Source organism: Corapipo altera, unplaced genomic scaffold (genome assembly GCF_003945725.1).
Source record: "Corapipo altera isolate COAL_440 unplaced genomic scaffold, ASM394572v1 124, whole genome shotgun sequence".
In the NCBI taxonomy this organism is placed as follows: Eukaryota; Metazoa; Chordata; class Aves; order Passeriformes; family Pipridae; genus Corapipo; species Corapipo altera.
In genome coordinates, this window is record NW_020884967.1 from 1,297,146 (window position 1) to 1,316,854 (window position 19,709).

Here is a 19,709-nt window from a genome sequence, read left to right on the forward strand (position 1 = left end):
GCACAGCTCCAAATCCAGCTCTTGGCATCCCACAATGTGTTCAAGCTTCAAGTATTTTTTTTCTTTCATTCTAACAATTCCAGAACCTCTGTCTTGCCAAGTCCACTGGAATCTGCAGCTGAAAAGCTGCAGCTGAGAAGCTGCAGTTGAGAACTGCCTGGTGAGTGTTCCCTGCCCTACTGCTCTGGATTCTGTTAACTCCATATGCTGCCAGGGGATGGGATACACAAGCCTTGGTAGTTTGTGTTGGACAACAGCTCAGCAGGGCAGATGCTCTAAGAACAACTATTACATTTTGCAGGAGAAACCCACTGAAACCTTCTTTGCCTGAGTGACCTGAATAATTATGGTCCAATAAAGAGGAGAATAAAAGGGAAAAAGTCCAGGTATGTCTGTACTGTACCCCTGCACTGCTTGCAAGTGCTTCACTGCAAGACAAACATGATCATGCTCATAAGAGGCGATTCTCCCCCTCTACTCTGCCTTCTTGAGACTCCACCTGGAGCCTCATGAGTCCAGGTCTGGGGGCCTCAGCAAAAGAAAGACGTGGAGCTGTTGGAATAAGTCCAGAGGAGGCCACAGAGATGCTCTGAGGGCTGGAGCCCCTCTGCTCTGGAGCCAGGCTGGGAGAGCTGGGGGGGTTCACCTGGAGAAGAGAAGGCTCCAGGGAGACCTGAGAGCCCCTTGCAGGGCCTGAAGGGGCTCCAGGAGAGCTGGAGAGGGACTGGGGACAAGGGACGGAGGGACAGGACACAGGGAATGGCTTCCCACTGCCAGAGGGCAGGGTTAGATGGGATGTTGGGAAGAGATTCTTCCCTGTGAGGGTGGGGAGGCCCTGGCACAGGTTGCCCAGAGAATCTGTGGCTGCCCCATCCCTGGAAGTGTCCTAGGCCAGGTTGGACGGGGTTTGGAGCAGCCTGGGCTAGTGGAAGGTGTCCCTGCCCATGGCAGGGGGTGGGATGAGATGGGCTTTAAGGTCCCTTCCAACCCAAACCATGCTGTGATTACATGACAGGACAGGGCTGTGGCACTAAGAAGCATGATCAAAAGTGGGCCCAATGCCCCAGAGTATGGAGCCAGCAAACATCAGCAGAGCCTGGGTGTCTGTCTGCACCTGCCCTTGGGGTGGCAAGGACAACTCAATAAATGAGAGGATGAACTAAGTGCCAGAAAGACTTTTCTTCCTGCTTTTACATCTTGGTTAAAAAACTAGAAGGATGCAAATCTGGCAATGAAAAATATCTAATAATCATACTTAAGAGTGACTTTTGGACAGGTTATGTATTTAGGACAGCACAAAGCAACAAGACACCTAGCTTAGGTACAGTTTCTTGTACAGAACAGAGGCAGCTGCCCCCAGAAAGCCTCTCCAGCCAAATCAGATGTGCAGACAGGCAAAATATTCCAGGGAGAAGAATGCTGAAAGTAGAAAAGGTGATACAGCCGAGAATCTTATCAATGTTACTGCCCAGTGTTGAGCTACAGGTAAATTTCATACTGGAAGGGCTCTGCCTACAGTCACTTATTTCCTTCAAAAGAAAGGCTTTCAGACTTTCAGCACTGCTCTGTGGGCAGTGAATTCTCTGTACTGCAGCATCAACAGTGTGACAGCAAAAGGAGGGATAAACAGTCCTTCAACAGTTGGCTGGTTTGTAAAAACATTAATACAGGAAATTGTTCTAAATGCCTCATTCAGAACTTGTTCTGAGCTATGTTTAAACTGGTACAGCACACACAATTAAACCATTGACTGCCAGATGCTGTTTAAATACATGTTACAATGGAAATGAAGCAACAAAAGACAAATTAAAAAATCAAAAATAATTCCGTTACTCATCACACAAGTTTCTGATTTGTTTTCTGTTAGCAATTCTTACAGAACATGTACATGAAGATCTTGTACATCAATGAGCCTTGAGACATAACCAAAGAGAAATGTGAGCAATAAAAACTGTAAATGAAATGAACACATAGAAGTCAAACTTCTATTCCTATGTGCAAGGGAGCATTTGAAAATTAATGGTAAGGAAACAGATTAGTACAAATCTGCATCTACACATAAGCACAACCTAGAAAACTTGGATTTTTCTAATTGCAGATGAAATAAAATGACTGAAATGTTTTTGTTGTAACTCAAACCATTACTAGCAATAGTGTATTTAGAAAAAGTATCAGTCCCTGAGCCAGCAGGTAAGAACTAGAAGATATTTCTCTCTCTATATATATACTTAAAAATAAAAATTTAAAAATTACTTATGCTTTCAGCCATAAATCCATAAGAGTAACAAAATTGCAGCAATCAATGATGGGAAGAGGGAAAATTCAGCCATAGAGAGACAAACTTCTTTCATTTTGCCACTTGAATTGCTGACAGGCACTTGGGACCAGTTTACAGGTACAATTCACCCTCGATCCTCCAGTTTTCCAGTTGAGCCTAGAAAAGGTGCTGCTTCTAACAGGGTTTCCAGAAATTTGATATAAGAAAGAAGTTTTTTACAATGAGGGTGGTGAGACCCTTGCCCAGGTTGCCCAGAGAAGCTGTGGCTGCCCCATCCCTGGAAGTGTCCAAGGCCAGGTTGGACGGGGCTTGGAGCAACCTGGGCTAGTGGAAGGTGTCCCTGCCCATGGCAGGGGAGCTGGAACAACATAATGTTCAAGGTCCCACCCACCCCGAACCATTCTGTGATTCCATGAAATACATACAATGCACAGAATACAGGGAATAGCAGTTCATAGTAAGAAACTATTAACAATTAGGTTATTTGTGTGTCAGTGCACGAAGGACAGGAAACTTTAAGTGTGTCCAGAGATGAAGAAACAAGACAAATGAGTACCTGTGAGCAAAACTGGATAAAAGAGATCTGATTGTTTCTGTTTGTCTCATCTTTTCTTTAGCTAGAGTAGAATAAAAAAGGAAAACGAGGCACAGTTGCCTTTGCACTCTGCAAAGAAAGAGCTGGGCTACAGAGTACACGGGCTTGGTGCCAAGCTGTGAAATAAAGGACAATGTGGCCATGCCAGAATCCAAGGCCTGATGTTTCTTACCATGGTGGAAGTGACAAATTGCCACAAAAACCAAAGGCACATAAAAAGAAAAGTCCTGTGAAGTGCTACCAGATGATATTTCCTTGCTTGATGAGCTTATGTCACTTCTCTGAAAAAGAATGAGTTCCTACGGAGATTGAAATGCCAATATTGCAGAAAAGCACTGTCCTTAGGGCAAAATCAACCTTTTCCTAGATTCCAAACAGTTTAAATATTAACACAAGGGAAAATTTTAGGTACACAAACGTATTGGTTGTTGGAAACTTGAGAAGGTTGCTCAGTGTGTCCAGCTCCTTCAGATAATTTTGTCTTCCCCACTGTGTCCAGGTGTAACTGGCTCAAGTGCAAATGGCATCTGGAATGAATGCTCCAGGTCTCTGTAATACAAAGATACTGAGATATCAGTGATACAGGAATTATAACAAACGACACATTTACTTTAAAGGGGGAATTGAGTTTCTGTGGAAAAGAGTGCATAACAGTAAAGGTGAGGCCAGAAAATGGTGGCCACCCACTTCTCTCAGGGTTTTGAGAAGACTGTGGCACCAGACTGAAAACCACTCATTTTTTTCAAGTTACATTCAGATGACCAGGTGTTTTTAGCAAGGGCAATGTGTACAGATGAGCAAACAACAGCTGTAATGTTCCAAAGCAATACAGAACTTTTACATTTAACAAGTCTGGAGCAAAAAGATACACAGGTCCTGGACACCACATTTGGCTGTTTTATTAGGGACCTGCACGTTTGAGAGCATGAAGGCAGAAGCCCACAGTTGGTGGTTCAGTACATAGGAAAACTCGCTTTACACATCCTCTGGTCTTGCCTCTACCTGAGTTTACATAAACCAGCTACTGTTTCTTCTTTACTGAGACACTGAACTGTGTTTCATGCTCTCATGACAATCTCAGAGAAGCTGCAGCAATGTTTCTCATTTAACCTGGCTTTCTAGCTAGGCACTTCACAATCCCAGTCATGATGAAGCCACAAAACCCTTTGGGTTGACAGTTTGTGGAGAGCAGAAGGAATAGTAGAGGAGAAGCTCCAACACAAATGCTGTCAAGAGCACCTCCTTGCCAGCTGGTGCCAGCTAAGCAGCCAGGCACAAAACCACTGCTGTTTCCTTATGCCTATTTCAGATTCTCATCTCTGCCTCTGTTCCTGGCTATTCTGTGTGTTTTGCCCTGTGAAGGCAGCTAAAATTCCAATAATTCTTCATTCAGCTCTCTTGGTTTGGCCAGTGCAATTTTGGGGTTAGTGCTTCAGCTGACGGTGAAGGTAGAGCAACAACCTTGTTCTAAATGGCCATGTGTAAAGTGATAGGGCCCATTTTGGGGGGCTGAGTGTCCCTCAAAGCAGAGCCCAGCCCTTGGGAGGACAGAACAGCCACAGTATGTGCAGAGGAACTGAGGGTTCCAGGACACACAGTGTTACATGTCAGACTTAATAGCCCTGGTTACTTGGGAACAGATTAAGTCTTCAGTGCTCAGGACAGACTGGATTCGAACCTTCCTTAAAGAAAGGAGAGGCATTTGGAGAAAGCCAAACAACACTTTTTCCCTTATTGTCTTAGTCAGCAGTGAGGAAAAGGAGTGGCTAAGGCAGGGCAATCCTCACACTTCCTATCCTGGCACATGCAAGGGGCCCCTGACAGGGTGAAGTTGCCATCAACTTTTGAACTCCACATTTACAAACACTCTCATAATTTACCAGTTCTCAGCTGCTTCTGCATTAATCTGAAGTGAACTCAGTTACCTGCAGGGACTAGAAGTGTATAGACAAGGCCTAAAGCCATGGCCCAGTGTGTCCTGCATTCCTGGATGCCATGCCCTGCTACCTTATGGTGCAGGGAGACCACACTCACCTGGTACTTATTGTTTTGGTGCTGAATCAGCAATTGGTTTCTGCACTCCAAAGGCAGTGATAAAAATATTCACAACTACTATAATGAATACTAGTCCAGTTGCAAGGTTGTTGAGGAAATCCAGCTTTCCATGTTTTGCAGGGTTGTTAAGGTCATATTTTACTTCAAAGAGAGAGGAGAAAAAAAAAAAGTTTAGTGAGATGAATATTTCAAAATCCAGAATAAATACTACTGATGTAGTTCAAGGATTTCTCTTATGCTGAGCTATTTGCATCAGTCATATTTAAAAGGGAAGTCAGATATTCTGCAGTGTCAGTAAAAATGCTAAGGGGAAGGTCTGCAACCACAAGGAGCCTATTAACTTTCAGTAATTAGCATCTAATCTCTGTGGAGGCACATAGGAAGTAATGGATGCACTAACATTACTAGGAATCTTCTGAACTCTTGATCTTTTGAAGCCTAGCTTTGTTGCAGACTTTAAGCATTTAAAAATTATTTCAGTCTTGAATACATGAAGTTTTGAAGCCCTGACAGGATGAAGCTAAATTTCCCACCATTAGAATGCTACAGATCTCTTTACCACTGCTGGATTTTTTTTCTGTGCTGGTGCCCTTCCCCAGCTTGGACTCCCTTGTACTCCCTGCTTTTGCCCTGGCTCTGTTTTCAGAAAGCAAGGGCTCTCTATCTGTTAAACAGAGGGAGATGTTGGAGCAGTGTAGCTGCAGCCCTTCCTACAGAGAGTATCAGCTGTGTAAACATTTTCCTGTGTTTCTTGCAGTTGATTTTTGCTTGAACTCCTAATGGGAGTGAGGGAGGATCACACAAGGGAGATAGCATTAATTTAGTGTAAATTTTTATTCCAGGCCTTGTGAAAACATACAAATTGGTTACACTGGGCTGATAAAAGGCTTGGTAACAGGACAGTGAGAAGTCTGAGGTGCTTGCCTGATGTCTTAGAATCATTAAGGCTGGAAAAGACCTCCAAGATCATCAAGTCCAAACTTTGCCCAAACAGCCACTAAAACATCATGTGAATACCCAAGATTTTCCAGTGCCACTGTTCCCTTTCAGTAAGGGCTCTGCAGCTCAGACCCTCAGCTACATTTCTTTGATGCTGGTAGAATGAATGAAGAGGAATCCTGGAACAAGTTTTGAGAATGGTTTTTGCATAGGTCACTGGAGCTTGTGTCTGCAAGAGAAAGTTTATACCTGACAAGTTTTTGCAGCAACATAAATAAAACTTAGAGCTCCTTCTGACAGGCACATACACAGATGTGCAGCTTATATGACTCTACTGCACGAGATCAACTTTGTTATTTGTGTGACTCAATGACCCTGCCAACACTGCAGAGCTAAACCACAGCCTCCCTTGCTTGTGGCAGCAGTTGAGTGGTGGCAAACACACTCATGATGCTGAAATACTAAAAGCCAGGTTCATCTGGTGTCCCTAATTTGTAAGTCTAATGCTTGGTCTGGTTTCAAGGAATTCTGGGCACCTGTTCAAGTCCTGTTTGCTAAAGCAGTGTAGTCAAACACCACAGGGCAGGCAAAGCAGTGAAGGACAGTGTGGGGGAACTGTCTGAGAAGCTCCTGCACACCTGTGTAGGCATGAAATAATTTAGCCTCAGTAGTACCTCAACCTTAAAGTGAGTTTACACGTCTGTAAAGCATCTGGAGGTACATGGATGTTTGCATCCCACCAGGACCTCGAAGGACTCTAGTAACTGCCACGTGAATGAAGCAGAATAAATGAAATGGAAAAATTAATCCTGAAATGTGGACAAAAAAAAGGCATTTCAGATGGTTGGTTTAAAAAGGAGAGGGAATAATGGCCTAACCTGTCATGCAAGTTAAAAGAAATCATGCTGAAAGGCAAGCTGACACTTTCAGAGCTGTCCCTTTGTCCAAAGGAGGGTCAGAGAAGACAAGTAATGCTTGTTAGTTTAGGAAGAGCTCTAAATTGTGAAGCAGAATTGCAGTAATCCTATCTTCGTAATTACAGTGCTTAAGATGAGGGGTTTTGTGAAAATGTTCTTAAGAACAGTTATTCTTTTAAAATATATAATATTTTATTATAGTGGGATTAGATTACTATGATTTCATGCTACTGAAACTATTTCAAGACATTCTTTGCTTTTCTTCCAAAAAGTTAAGATCACCAAATCACTTTCAAGGACAAGTTTGCAGAACATTTCTCACATTGTTTTTGTAAAAGGCTCTTTTGAAGGAGGAAAAGCTTTTAATCCCCAGTAGAAACTGTGAGAACTAGTAGCTCCCAGGATAAAACCTGTCTCAAGGAAAGAAACTGGATGGTGGCACAGACTTTTGTTTGGAGACTGTAGAGGCAGAATTTCGTGGCTGGGCAGAAAGGCAAACTGTTCCTGTAGGCCAAAACTCCCAAATATACGTGGGGAAAAGCAAGTTCTCACTCTGATGCCTGTATCTTTGTACCTTCATGTCCTATTTCCTCTCTTCCTATCTTCTTCCTATCCTTTGACCTCAGCAGAACAGCACTGTTCCAAGAGGGCTTTGCCACTCTCAATGTGACAAAGATAAAACTGACAGCACTTGAGCCATTTTGGCAACGTCTTGCAGAAACAAGCACTAAAAAGCAATAGCTCAGCACATACTGAGAAATTGTTGCCCAACAAAAAGAGAGGGAACTTGTTTATAGCCTCAAAGCCTGCTGAAAGAACCACCAGGGAGATGCCTTGAGGAACATTCACGTATTTTGCTAATTTTTCCATGACTCTCTTCCCACCTCTCCCAGTATCAACAGGTTGTTTTTTTCCAGTCCCTTTCTGGAATCTCCTCTGAGCCAAGACCTGGATTTTGCTCTTGCACCAACCCTACCAAATGCAGAGACAGCTGTATTCTGTTTCTTTTGTAAGAAAGAAAAAAGCCACATCAGCTACTTATCAATATTACAAGACTCATATCCTGGATCCCCAGGAACTTTCTCCTTGAACAGAACCTTGTTTTTTTAGCTGTGATTAAAAAAGCAGAACACTGAAGGACTGACAGGGATGCCAAAGGTGGTACCCATGTGTGATCTCTGGCATTTCATTTACATTGGGATTATTGTACTTGTTAAGGTAAAGAGCAAGATTTGAAAAAGGTTATGAGAAGAAATGATCACATAACACCAGCAGAAGGGATCCACAGCTGTTTCCTTCCAGAGGAGATGTCATTTATTTCAGTGAACAGTGTGGTTCAACATTTCCTCTGATTTCCATAGGAATCTTTGCCTGACTCTCCCAAGGGATAGTCTGGGGCTTTGGGTGCTGCTCATTCACGTCACAGGTTTTCAGCAACTCTGCAAAGTGCCACTGGGTTCTTTTTGCATTTGGCATCACAAGAGCACAGGGGAAAATACCACAGTAAGTTAAGACAGCAAGGAAAGGTACTGAAGGCTTGTTTAAGGTCAAACCAGAAAACCCAGTTTTCCAGAATAGTGCTGTGTCTCCACTCTTGGTGGAGTTTCAGCTGGTTTTTTTTAGGTAATTCATGATCACTCAGCAATGACATTGTTTTTAGAAATAAGTCTGTTTCTACAGCTACTTAGATCAATATTCTGCCTGACAGAATAAGGCAGAGGGTACAGGACATAAGTGTGCTACTGATTTGGCAATACTAACTTAAAATACCTAATTTTTAGTGATAAATACTGTGTCTTGTGCCTCACAGTGTTGTACCTGTTAATATCGAATGTCTGTTTTTGAGAACAGCAAAAGCACTGCATTGAACTTCTAGGAATGTGAAGGTCTGTAATTCAACAAGACAGAAAGGGGAGAAGGGGAAGGCAGGGAGCAGGGAACTAATTCTACAGCTGCCTCATTCAATGTGCCCAAAGCACACATTTAATACAACTGTTATTTGAACTCATCCTCTCGAATGAGTGATTTCCAGCATATGCTAATGGTATCACATCACAATTCTCAGGCAGAAAGTAAAAAGGGTTTCCCAAGCAAGTTCCAGCATTATACTCACACTGTATTTTCATGTCATGTGTCATTTCAAATTTTGGACTGAAGTCACTATGACTTCATGTGGATAACAGATGAGATATGCTCTTCGGGTGAAACACTGCTCCAAGTAATTTATTTTTCTTTTTAATTTTTATTTCAGTTTAACATGGATTTGAAAATTATCAACAACGAGTATATTTCTACCAGTCCCCACTTAGAGATTTGGGATCTCTAGCTGGGGAATGGTAGATGCAGTTTGGTTGTAGAAACATGGCCAAGCTGAAGACAACGTGCCACACCAACACGAAGATGGACATTTTGACTTTCACTTCTCTTTCAGAGTTCCATATTCACAGTAAATTTTTTTTATATGACTGATATGGAAGAAACATATTTCAGTCATAAGATTAAGTAACAGGTCTTGCAGGAAACAGTATTATGAAACTGGGCAGGCTGCATGATTCTATCTGGCCTACTGATGTTTCTTTTATGATATTTCATCATTTTCCTTCCTCCTCAGGCTTTCTGCTGAGAAAAACATTCATACTCTGGGAAATAAGAACACTGCTAAAAATAGAAGATTCCACATAAATCTGCCCTTCCTGCCTTTGTTGCACTATTTCTAGGGTTTCAAGAGAAAATCAATATTTTTGGATATTTAAGAAAATTTCTTCACTTGAAAGAGTTGTCAAGCATTTGAACAGGCTGCTCAGGGAAATGGTTGAGTCACCATCCCCGGAGATAACTAAAAGATGTGCAGTTGTGGTGTTCATGCACATGGATTAAGGGTGAACATGGCAGGGCAGAGTCAACTTCTGGACTCACTGTTCTTAGGGGCCTTTTCCAACCTAAATGATTCTATGATTCTAACTTTGATCAGTTCTGAGGTAAAGACTTCCAAACACAACAGCTTTTTAAAGTAGATGGGGTGTCTGCACACCATCTCATAGGCTGCACCCTGTAAGAAAAACACATCAACGGCTCTTGCCGTGGCCACCTACCAAGGAATATCAGGAGCACTCCCACCATAATTTGCAGTGTGAGTGACAGACTGATGAGAACGATGAGGGGGATGTAGAAGTTGAAAGAAGGCCCTTGCTCCATCACAGCTTTCAGCTGGGACGCGTTGGCCATGAGCAGGGCAATGTCCAACATGCTCTCAGCCGCGCTCTTCTTGTTGGCGTAGTGGTTGATGTTGAGGGGCCCGTTCCTTTGGAAGAACTGCAACCTTCTGTGCTGAAATTGGGAGAGAAGAATGATTATTCACATCTCTCTTAACTGGTGGGGAGTGACAGATCCCTCGGCCCATCCACTGATTTCTGTGACCATGTGGACAGCTGTTACCACCGTCCTCCCAGCTGAGAGGAGAGCAGGAAACAGGGCCTCCCTGCACTGCCCTTTGGCAGGTACACGTTTTCCAGCTTGCCTATAGGATCAGTCTAAACAGTGGGAAAAGGAAAGATCGGAAAAGCTGAAAAGTTTGCCCTGACAAAAAGTTGGAAGGGAAAAAAACACTGTAATACGATCCAGCAAACAACAGATTGTTGGGACTAATTTACTCCTGAAGGCACACCTAAAAATACAGATTTATTAAACTCACTTTCTCTCATCACACATCTAAAAAGTTCCTTCATTACTCACAAGTCTTATTTTGAGGACTGATGTGGAAGTTGGCCACTGTGTGAGTTTTGCTTGCCCTCTTTTTCCTGCTGCTTCTTCCTCCTCCATGCCACCGTCCAGGGCCATCCACATCCAGATGTTTTTCCACTTTACTATCATATGATCCATGGTTGCCAAGAACTGCCCAGCTACAAGGGAATCTTTTTCTTTTTCCATTTTCACATCAGATGGTTTTGGTATTTTTTGTTTTGTTTGTTTGTTTTGTTTTGTTGTTTGTTTGTTTTGGGGTTTTGTTTGTTTTAAGTTGCTCTGCAAGCAAACAGGAAAATAAAAACCAACTGCAGGGCAAACCCAGGGCTAGTTAACCAGCGGGATAAATAAATGTTTCCTGATGATGGCTCATGGGACTCAGCTTGAAATTTGACAGCTTGTCTCCCAGAGGTGCCTATTTCTCCATGGATTAGATGCATCTTAGGGTGACTAGGTTAGACTTGGCTGCCTGACTCCATTGGGGGAGGAAGAGGAGCTGATTCTCGATCCTGCAATCTCTGAATAGGGCAGGAACTTCATTCTCTCTGCTCTTACTTAGAGATTTCATTTTCAAAAATAACAGACAAATATATGAAGAGTAAGCTCATTCTAGCTGACTTCTTCAAACCTGCTTCTTAGAGACCTTTTTACTGGCCAAATGTGTTCCTGCTTGCCAGAAAATCCTGTGAGGGAAGTCTGGCTTTGAAGGTTAGTTCAAATGTAGAAGACGCCCTCTAATTACTCTTCCCAGCAGCACTAAAAACGATCACATTTCCAACTCCAAAGCCAGGCTTGCCACAGTCCAGACCTAAAAGCCTCCTTTTAAATAGGGCAAATATTGATGCACATATTGCCAGTTTTTCCAGGGCATTTAAACACCAAACTTGACCTATTTTCACCAGACATGCTGTAATTCATCATAAGCCTAAATATTTGACTGAGTGTAAATCGACATGGGGCAGCAGCAAATGTTTTTTCTGAAGAGGGAAGCAGTCATGTAATTGCAGCTCCACGCAGAGGCTTCTTCACTGAGACCAAGCTCCTGGGAAGAAAATGGCTCTGAGACCGATACTAGCTTCAGTCAGGAAGAACTCAATAATCATTTGGTTTTGTCTAGATCCCACAATCCAAAAATGCACTTTGGCTAGGGAATCTGTCCCACATTTGCCACCCTTTTTTCTCCTCCAGAAGAGCCTCCTATTTACACCCCCCTGCTCCATTATACCACCACAGCATTTGGATGCTTCAGAAAAAATACCATAATTCCTGCATATCATCCACCAGAAGCACTAAACCAGGTGCAGATGTTCAAGTCTCCCTTAGGGAAAGAAAGCAGCATTGAATATATGCTGGCAGGACTCAACAGAAAAATCCAGACTAACATTTTTCACTGTTCATCGTGCCGGAAAAAACCAAACACATACATTTAGCTCTTAGCTACCTGATGCAGCAGAGTAAGAGGGGATGAGGAATTATGTGTGTAACATCAGAATTCCAGTTCTGGGCAGGGATTATAAAAGACTGTTCTCAGTACACTACAGAATTAATTTCTATTTTGTCACAAGTTCATAATAGAGGAGAATTTTCCTGTGTCCAGGAACTAATTAACTCCTTCTTGTCAAAAATACTGACTTTGAAATCTCTATTGGGTCTGCAAGGCTGCAGTGTGTCACAGGCACAAACTACCAGGGAATATGTGAATCAGCTCTTAATCCCAATGGAAGGGGACTGCAGTGAAAACATGATGACTGGTTTCTTTGTTTTCCTCCCATGTAGGAATGTGAACATGTTTGACATGTTTTATCCATACAAGAGAGTAAATAGTCTGGGTGACATCTCCCTTTCAGTCACATCTGTGACTCCATGATGTAAGGCAGTTTCTACATAAACAACAGAACACGGTATTTTCTTTTCCCTGAGGAAATGTACTGCTGCACTTTCAGGACCTTGCTGTTTGCTGATTTTCCATATGGTGGAAACAGCAGGCTCTGGTGTTTGAACTGCAAAGGTCTGAGCCACTTCTGGGCTCCAACAAATGGAGACTTTTCAAGGTAGGGAGCTGCTAAGGCAAACTAAGGAAAAATCTTCTTATTCCTGGAATGACAACTCAGCTATTAACTGTGTTTAGAATCTAAAAGCTGGCATTTTACTCAGTTAAGAGGCTTTCAGCTACCATTCCTGAATGCTGACCAGTTCAACATCAGAACCAGGCATATGCAGAAGTGAAATGTCAGAGCTTTTTCTCAGCCTGTCATCTTGCCTTCACCAGGAAAAAGGACCAGTAATCAGGAAAGCCCCGGAAACAGTCACTTCCCTTCTCCTGACTGAGGAATGGGACCTCCTGACTCATGCTGGAAAACCATAAAACAAAACAAACAAAAAAGCAAATTAGCCTTGCCTTCTGGGAACAAGCTGAAGTGATGCAGCCAGTACTACAGAGGCAGTTTTTAAGATCAGACTACGTGTTCCACAGCAATATATAGACAGGCAATGAAAGAAGAGCCGTTGCCTTAACCTCAGGATAATGACAGTTGTGCACAACAGAAATTACACGGGAACTTTGTGATGTGGCTTTATGGCTTCAGTGAGATTCCAAGCATGTAGCAGCACGTGCAGCCCTCAGCACCTACTGATCACCTGCAGGGAAAGTGGAATGTCTGGAGATTTTCTAGGATGCAGGTAAAGCGAGGCTTTTCCTGCAGGTGCCACTTGGCAAAAGAGCAGTATGTATTCCACGTGACCTGCTTCAGTCTCAGTGTAATCAAAACACCTCATTACACACATTCAGTATTCAAATTACCCGGTGCAGACAAGCTGAGCCCTTCGGTTGGTGTCTCCAAAGGAATCTGAGCGAAAACAGAGCCAGAGTGCAGCTGAGCCACGTGTAGCTGGAACTGCCTTCCCTGCAGTCCCAGCCTGCCCTCAGGTCCCCTGTGCCACCAAGCTTCACCTCTGAGCACAACCACCCCACCAGTGTTGGTCTGTGCACGGATCCACAAAGGAGAGCAGTGAAAAGCTTCCCTCTCTTGCTCTATCTGTGACTGGAAGAATCCTATGGAAGAGCTTATTTTCCCAGTGGCACAGTGCTGTCCCCACAGACAGTACCTCTCTGGGCCTGTTTGCTTGTCCAGAGCACTGCACTCTGCAAGGATAAAGCTACGATGCCGCATCAGGAACTGGCACTTTTTTGGCTCTGTAGGACCAAATCTTCTCCTCCAAGACTGCATGGCACTGGGTTTACAGTCTCACTGTGTTGGCACAGACTCTGCCACTGCTTTGCTTCACTCCCCATTTCAATGGTCCACCCAGAAGAACTGAGTCCCTTCAAAATAAAGAAGGGATTTAACTGTTACATTTAAAAAAAAAAAAAAAAAATAAAAGTGGCTCTGAGGCAAATGTCCTCAGGTGCTGAGTTTCATGAATCAGGGCTGTGACCCACCTGGTGACTCAACAGGAAGGAAACAGCACTGAAAATGGAAACATTTGAAAACAAATAATAAAGTATCTTTGCTAAATACAGCATTAAATCCTTGCTTGTGACAAAATTTATGCAGTCGTTTGTTCAACAGTCTCTATCAAACACTAGTGACTGTTGAAGGGGTCAAACCCACATGCTGAAAGTCTGACCAAAAAAAAAAAAAAAAAAAGAAAGGAAAGCCCAAAAGTTATTTGTTTTTCTTGTCCAGCTTCCCAAAATGTGCCTCTCAATCTGTCCAGAGAAGACAAGGTGGGGTTTTGGATCTGCCAGTCTTCTGCAATCCACAGAGAAAAAAAAATGGAGAAAATGACATTTATTTTGCATTTGTATTTAGAACTTATGTTTGTTTCTGTCTCTCTGCCCTATGAATGCAGAAGGAAAGAAAGCATTTGGATTTTGCATACAAGGTTTTAGTATTCACTCCTTCTCTTCTGGTATATTCCTAGGTACTTCAGTCAGCTTCTCCCACCACATATGAGATCCCTTAAAGAGACTGTTTTAAGAAAATCTAAAAAACCCCAACCTCAAAACAAAAATTAAAGCCTCACAAAAACTGTAAAAGGCAAATATTGTTTGAACCAATAGGACCTTGAAATTGCCAATTCAAGAGTCAGATCTGTTATGGACACTGAATGTCCTGTTCTTGTTCAGAAGTCAACACACATTTGCAGTAGCACAAGACTGGTTCCTGTTTTCTTCTTAAATCCCACCAGCAAAGCAGTATTTTGCAGTTAGCAAGGTGAAGAATGAATACTTAGAACCAAAACCTGCAAAGTACAAGCCAGAAATACTTTTGCTGGGTTGCTTTAATTTTAATTTGCAATTTGTAATTGCAGCTACTTTAAGATCAGCTGCGGCTGCGGGACCCAGAGCTCAACACGTTTTGCATGTCAGGCCCAGTCTCATGTCTGGGTTCTGAAAACACACAAATAACTTTTTTTAATATTGCTTCAGTATTAGCACTCAACACTTCCATGGTATTCTAACTTTCAACCATTATGCAGTAGAATGTCTTTATTAAATACAGGAGAGCCACATTTTTGTATGGGATAATTGGAGAAATATTGCTGATTATTAATTTTATATTCCAAACAAGGTTTCCAATAACTTTGCTTCTAATTAATAACACCTTCCTGAAGCTGTCAGAAAGTTCTCTGCCTTCAGTTACATTTAGTCTTGAATACAGGTTATATTTACTCTGGAATAGTCTTCATTGTCTTTGGCCTGCTCTAACCCTTCATGCCCTCTAATCCTTCCTCTTTTGGGTTAGTGATTACTGCAATTTTATGGGAAAACAGCCTCCATTCAAACTGAGGCTGGACCAGCATGACCTTTGGGTTTGCAATGCCACGGAGCAAGCTTCCTGAAAACCTTATGTTCAGGGACAAATCTGAATTTTAAAACATGTAATCGTGAGCTGTGCAGAGCTAAAGCAGAGGCATTCTGATGTGTTTTGCAATAGCCTTCCCAATCAGAACTGTTAAAAAGATGCTAAATTTTCTCTTTGTTTGTTTAAAAAGCAATTTGCTAAGGTTTTGAAGTATTCATCTTTAAGAGAAATACCACATGGCAAACTTTTCCAGATCTTTGAGGTGAAATTTCATGTTCAGAAAAAATTCCAGTTAAATCAAAAAAGAGAAGGATCAGACATAAAAGGAATAATGCAGGACTAAAACAGAGCACAATTTCAGAACTTTTATTTTTTCTAAGATCAACCCTAAAGTTACAAAACTGCACTAGTAACTTTATACTAATATTTAATAATCCTCATAGACGTGGAATTTCTGTCCACATCTCCATCACCTACGCACTGAAATTGCAAAGGGCCATATGTGGCCACACTGAAGTCAGATTTCCCCTCCATCTCAGAGATCTTGCTGATCGATGAAAAACAGGGAAGATATTCTAAAAAGAAAAAAAATACTCTCCACCAAAAATAATTTAAGCCATATCAGTCAAGTAATGGATGATTAGGTCCTTTATACACCTCCTCAGAAGATATTTCATGGTTTTTTCCCCTCAGTAAAACATTAGATCACTTGTTCAGCTTAGCACTGACTCAGAAAAAAACCCACCTCTGGCTCTGGACTGAATCATCAGTTCCATTTCCTATGCAAATTCCACCTTAAGGAAAGGGGGAAGATGTCTATCCAAGATGTCAATTCAAGTTTAACACTAACTAGTTCATGAGACTTCTGCAATCACATCTTGGGATGGTGTGAGTGGAGGCAAATAAAAGAAAAAAGGGAAAAACTCAACCTGTGCTCATGTATCACAGACATCATGATTTTCTAACAGCTTCAAAACCCTGTGCTTAAGAAAAATCACTTCTTAAGCAAATGGAAAATGCAAATATGACTACAGGAAATAAAAACAAGTGGCAATCATGCTGACTCCTGAGAGCTAAAAAAGTTAATATTAAAAAAAGAAAAGTACAGTCTGCTGATGTTTTCCTAAAGCTGTACTGGTTCCAGGATCCAGCTAGAATATTTCTCATTAATACTCATTAAATGACTTAAATATAACCAGCACACCTCATGAGTAACTTTGTGAAATGAAGGAGTAACTTAAACTTGTTCCCACAGCTATTTTAAAGAAGTTTGTTCCTGTAGATTTTTTTCTGCCTTGCATTATTACTGCTCGTTCCAGTCATTTGGTCTTACAGTACTATTCCTCACAACGGGGCTGTGGGCTGCCTATTTTGTGTGGTTAAAACATTATTTGTTTACTCTGGCTACTTAAAAAACAGGCAAACAAAAACTTATCACCAACAGCATCAATATTTGCGGTATATCAAATACTCCAAATTCAGTTTGATATGAGTAATGCTCTAGAACATAATTTCAAGTTCCTACAGGTTTGTTACTTGCAGTATGATGCCAAGGAACTGCCACGTACCAAATTACTTCTGAATTACTATACAGACTTGAATACGTTTTTAGGAATGACATGATTAAAGCTGTTAGTTTCTACTATCCAATTCTTGTTCACCTCTTGCATAGCTCTTCTTTTAACTCCTACATCAAGAATGTCCTGTTATCTTGGAAACACTAAACTAGATTTTACAGCACGGTGGATTAGTGTTTCAATATGGACCGTGAACAAGGAGAGCAACTAGAGGAAGATGAAAAAACAGTTACAATCTGTATTTGTGTGAACAGATCCTTTGCAGAAGAGGCAGACACTTCTGCCAGCTGTAATTACACACATTAGTCAGTGAGGTGTGCCAGGCCAGCCCAGTCTCAGAAACAAGGAATTTCTTGCTTCTAAAAGCTTGACAGCTGCTAAAACAGTCATCCAAGTTAATGATGGAGTTAAAATCAACCACATCAAACCACTGTGTGACTACTCATTCAGAACTACAGAGGGGTCAACTGGTCTTTTTTCAATAATTCGAGTGCTTTAATTGCTTTGCAGGTAAGACAACTACACCTGCATTTTGTGTCAGCTCTTCTGCAGGAGGAGGCAGTGGTTGGTGGTGAAGATGTACAGGAGAGTCTGTTTTGAGGAGAGGACAAGTGGTGGGGTGGGCAAGGAGCAAACCAGGGTGGCCCATGTTGTGGTGTTTGTGACCATTCCTAAAAGAAGACACACACTTTTGACTCCAAGATTTAGGCACTTGCAGATGGTCTCTCCAGGTTTACTTGGCTGCTGAGCTGGGGTGTTCTTTTGTTCGTGTGAATTGTGAACTTCGGCAGATTTTTTAAGGTATCTCCTATTCATAGATTGGTTTTTGAGAAATCTGTCCCCATCTGTTTTACCTTGCATGTATTGTGCATGTGTGAGAAAATGAAAAAAGTTTCCATAAAGTTCTCTGAAGTGCCACTGTATACATTTAAAACAATATAATACCATGTCTCACTGCTTATTCTTTATACGGCACTCACAGAGAACTTGAGTTTTGATGGGAAAGACATAACAAAATGATGAGTGCTTGAAACCCAAGATGAAGCAAAACAGGAAAGTTTCAGAAAAATTCTTGGAGCAGACCATACTGAAAAAAAACCCAAAACCTATCACGAGTACTTGTGATGTAATCACGACACTGTGTCACAAAAATGAGAGGGTTGCTGAGAAGTCAGAGGCTTACAGGAAACCACTCCAGGCCAGCAGTTTGACCTGTATATCCCAGCCCTGATTCACTTCAGGTAGGATTTCCGGGATTTATTAAAACCAGATTATTAGTTTTCTTGCTATGATATTCATGACTCCAAGGGGTTGTCAGGGACGGAGGGAGGAAGGGAGGAAGGACAGATATGCTACACAATGAGCCCAGTCTGTTCGTAACCACAAAGTTTTACCAGTGACACGGAAGGTTGTTTAGTACAACGGTTTCTATGTGGTAGAGCCTTAGGTTGGAATAAGAGCTGCCTGTAGAGTTTAGTCCTTTCCAAAACAAGATAAAAGATGCTCTTTTACTAGTCTGGTTTTCCAGATAAGTAGCATGCTCAGCAAACATCCTTCACACATAAACAGAATATGGGATGAATGCTTTCCAGCTAAGATCTCCAGTCATGTTTTGACTACATGGAGTACTAAAGAGTTGGGTATTTCACTTCTTGTTTTTACTTGAATTACTGTATGGAAAATTAAATTAAATAAATACAGGCCCAACCCCTTCAACAACTCCTCCTACTTTTGTAACTGCTTATTGCTGTGTGGATATCCCGGAGTAACTTTCACCATCCTCTCCCGAGTCACCTGGGGGGACAAACCCCTCCGGGTGCAGCCAGATCCGGGCAGATTCCAGGATGTCCAGGGAGGACACCTGGGACCTTGGTGTGAACAGAGACCCTGGATCCTGGGGGGGACAGACACCCGGGACCTTGGGGGGACAGACACCCGGGGAGGACAGACACCTGGGACCTGGGGAGAACAGGCACCCCGGATCCTGGGGGGGACAGACACCCGGGACCTTGGGGGGACAGACACCCGGGAGCCTGGGGGAACAGAGACCCGGGAGCCTGGAGGGACAGACAGCCGGGACCTCGGGCTGGCAGGTGTCGGAGCAGTGGCTCTGCCTGCCAGGGCCGGCGGGGACGCTCCGCTCAGCCCTGCCTTGGCAGGTGGGCCCCGAGCAGCGGCCTCCCCACACAAACAGCGCCGAATCCACGGCAGACATGGCAAAACACAACCTAGAAGCACCGATGGATCACCGGGGCTCCCCTCCCTCCCGCCCGCCCCGCGGGTTTCCCGCAGCCTCGGGGCGGGCACGGCCGCGGGTCCCCCCCCGTCCCCCCGGCCCTCACCCTCTCGGCAGCCGCCGGCTCCGCGCCCTCCGCCTGCCCATTCAGCTCGTGGGTCTCGCTGCCCGAGTCCATCGCGGGTCCCTCCTGCCCGGGCGGGCCCGGCCGCGGGGAGAAAGTTTCCAGGGAGGCAGCGGCCCCCGGAGCCGGACTGCGCTCCCCGCACACCGCCCGGGGAGGATCCCGCTGGAGGGGCCGCCTCCTCTCCCTCAATCCCTCCCCTCCCTTCCTCTCTTCTCCCTCCCTCTCTCGCCGCCGGCGGGGTTTCCGAGCAGGAGGAGCCGGGCCAGCGCCCAGGGGCCCCGTGGGTGAAGGTTCTGCATCCGCGCCTTGAAGGTTCTGCATCCCCGGGCCCCGCACGGTGAACAGGGCTGAAGGTTCTGCATCCCCGGGCCCCGCACGGTGAACAGGGCTGAAGGTTCTGCATCCCCGGGCCCCGCACGGTGAGCAGGGGTGAAGG

At 43.4% G+C, this 19,709-nt stretch overlaps 1 protein-coding gene across 2 annotated transcripts; it reads right to left on the reverse strand.

Annotated features, from left to right (window-relative positions):
- Nucleotides 1-1,806: 1,806 nt before the first annotated feature.
- NINJ1 (ninjurin 1) lies at nt 1,807-19,426 on the reverse strand. 2 transcript variants are annotated; one of them, XM_027664992.1, is made up of 4 exons: nt 19,253-19,426; nt 9,877-10,111; nt 4,908-5,069; nt 1,807-3,422 (listed from the first exon to the last, which is right to left on the reverse strand). In XM_027664992.1, the coding sequence occupies exons 1-3, from the start codon at nt 19,322-19,324 to the stop codon at nt 4,915-4,917; spliced, it is 462 nt and encodes a 153-aa protein (XP_027520793.1). In that variant the 5' UTR covers nt 19,325-19,426; the 3' UTR covers nt 1,807-3,422; nt 4,908-4,914. The 2 variants fall into 2 exon arrangements, with proteins under 2 accessions (XP_027520793.1, XP_027520794.1); XM_027664993.1 differs by having other exon boundaries at nt 9,877-10,106; nt 19,253-19,410.
- Nucleotides 19,427-19,709: the final 283 nt, after the last annotated feature.

Excerpts from the sequence above, each read along its gene's own strand:
- NINJ1 (XM_027664992.1), bottom strand. The coding sequence starts at position 19,324 with ATGGACTCGGGCAGCGAGACCCACGAGCTGAATGGGCAGGCGGAGGGC. Across the intron at positions 10,112-19,252 it reads AGCCGGCGGCTGCCGAGAGG|CACAGAAGGTTGCAGTTCTT; the intron begins GTGAGGGCCGGG and ends TCCCAATTTCAG. Across the intron at positions 5,070-9,876 it reads AGTGCTCCTGATATTCCTTG|TAAAATATGACCTTAACAAC; the intron begins GTAGGTGGCCAC and ends CTCTCTTTGAAG.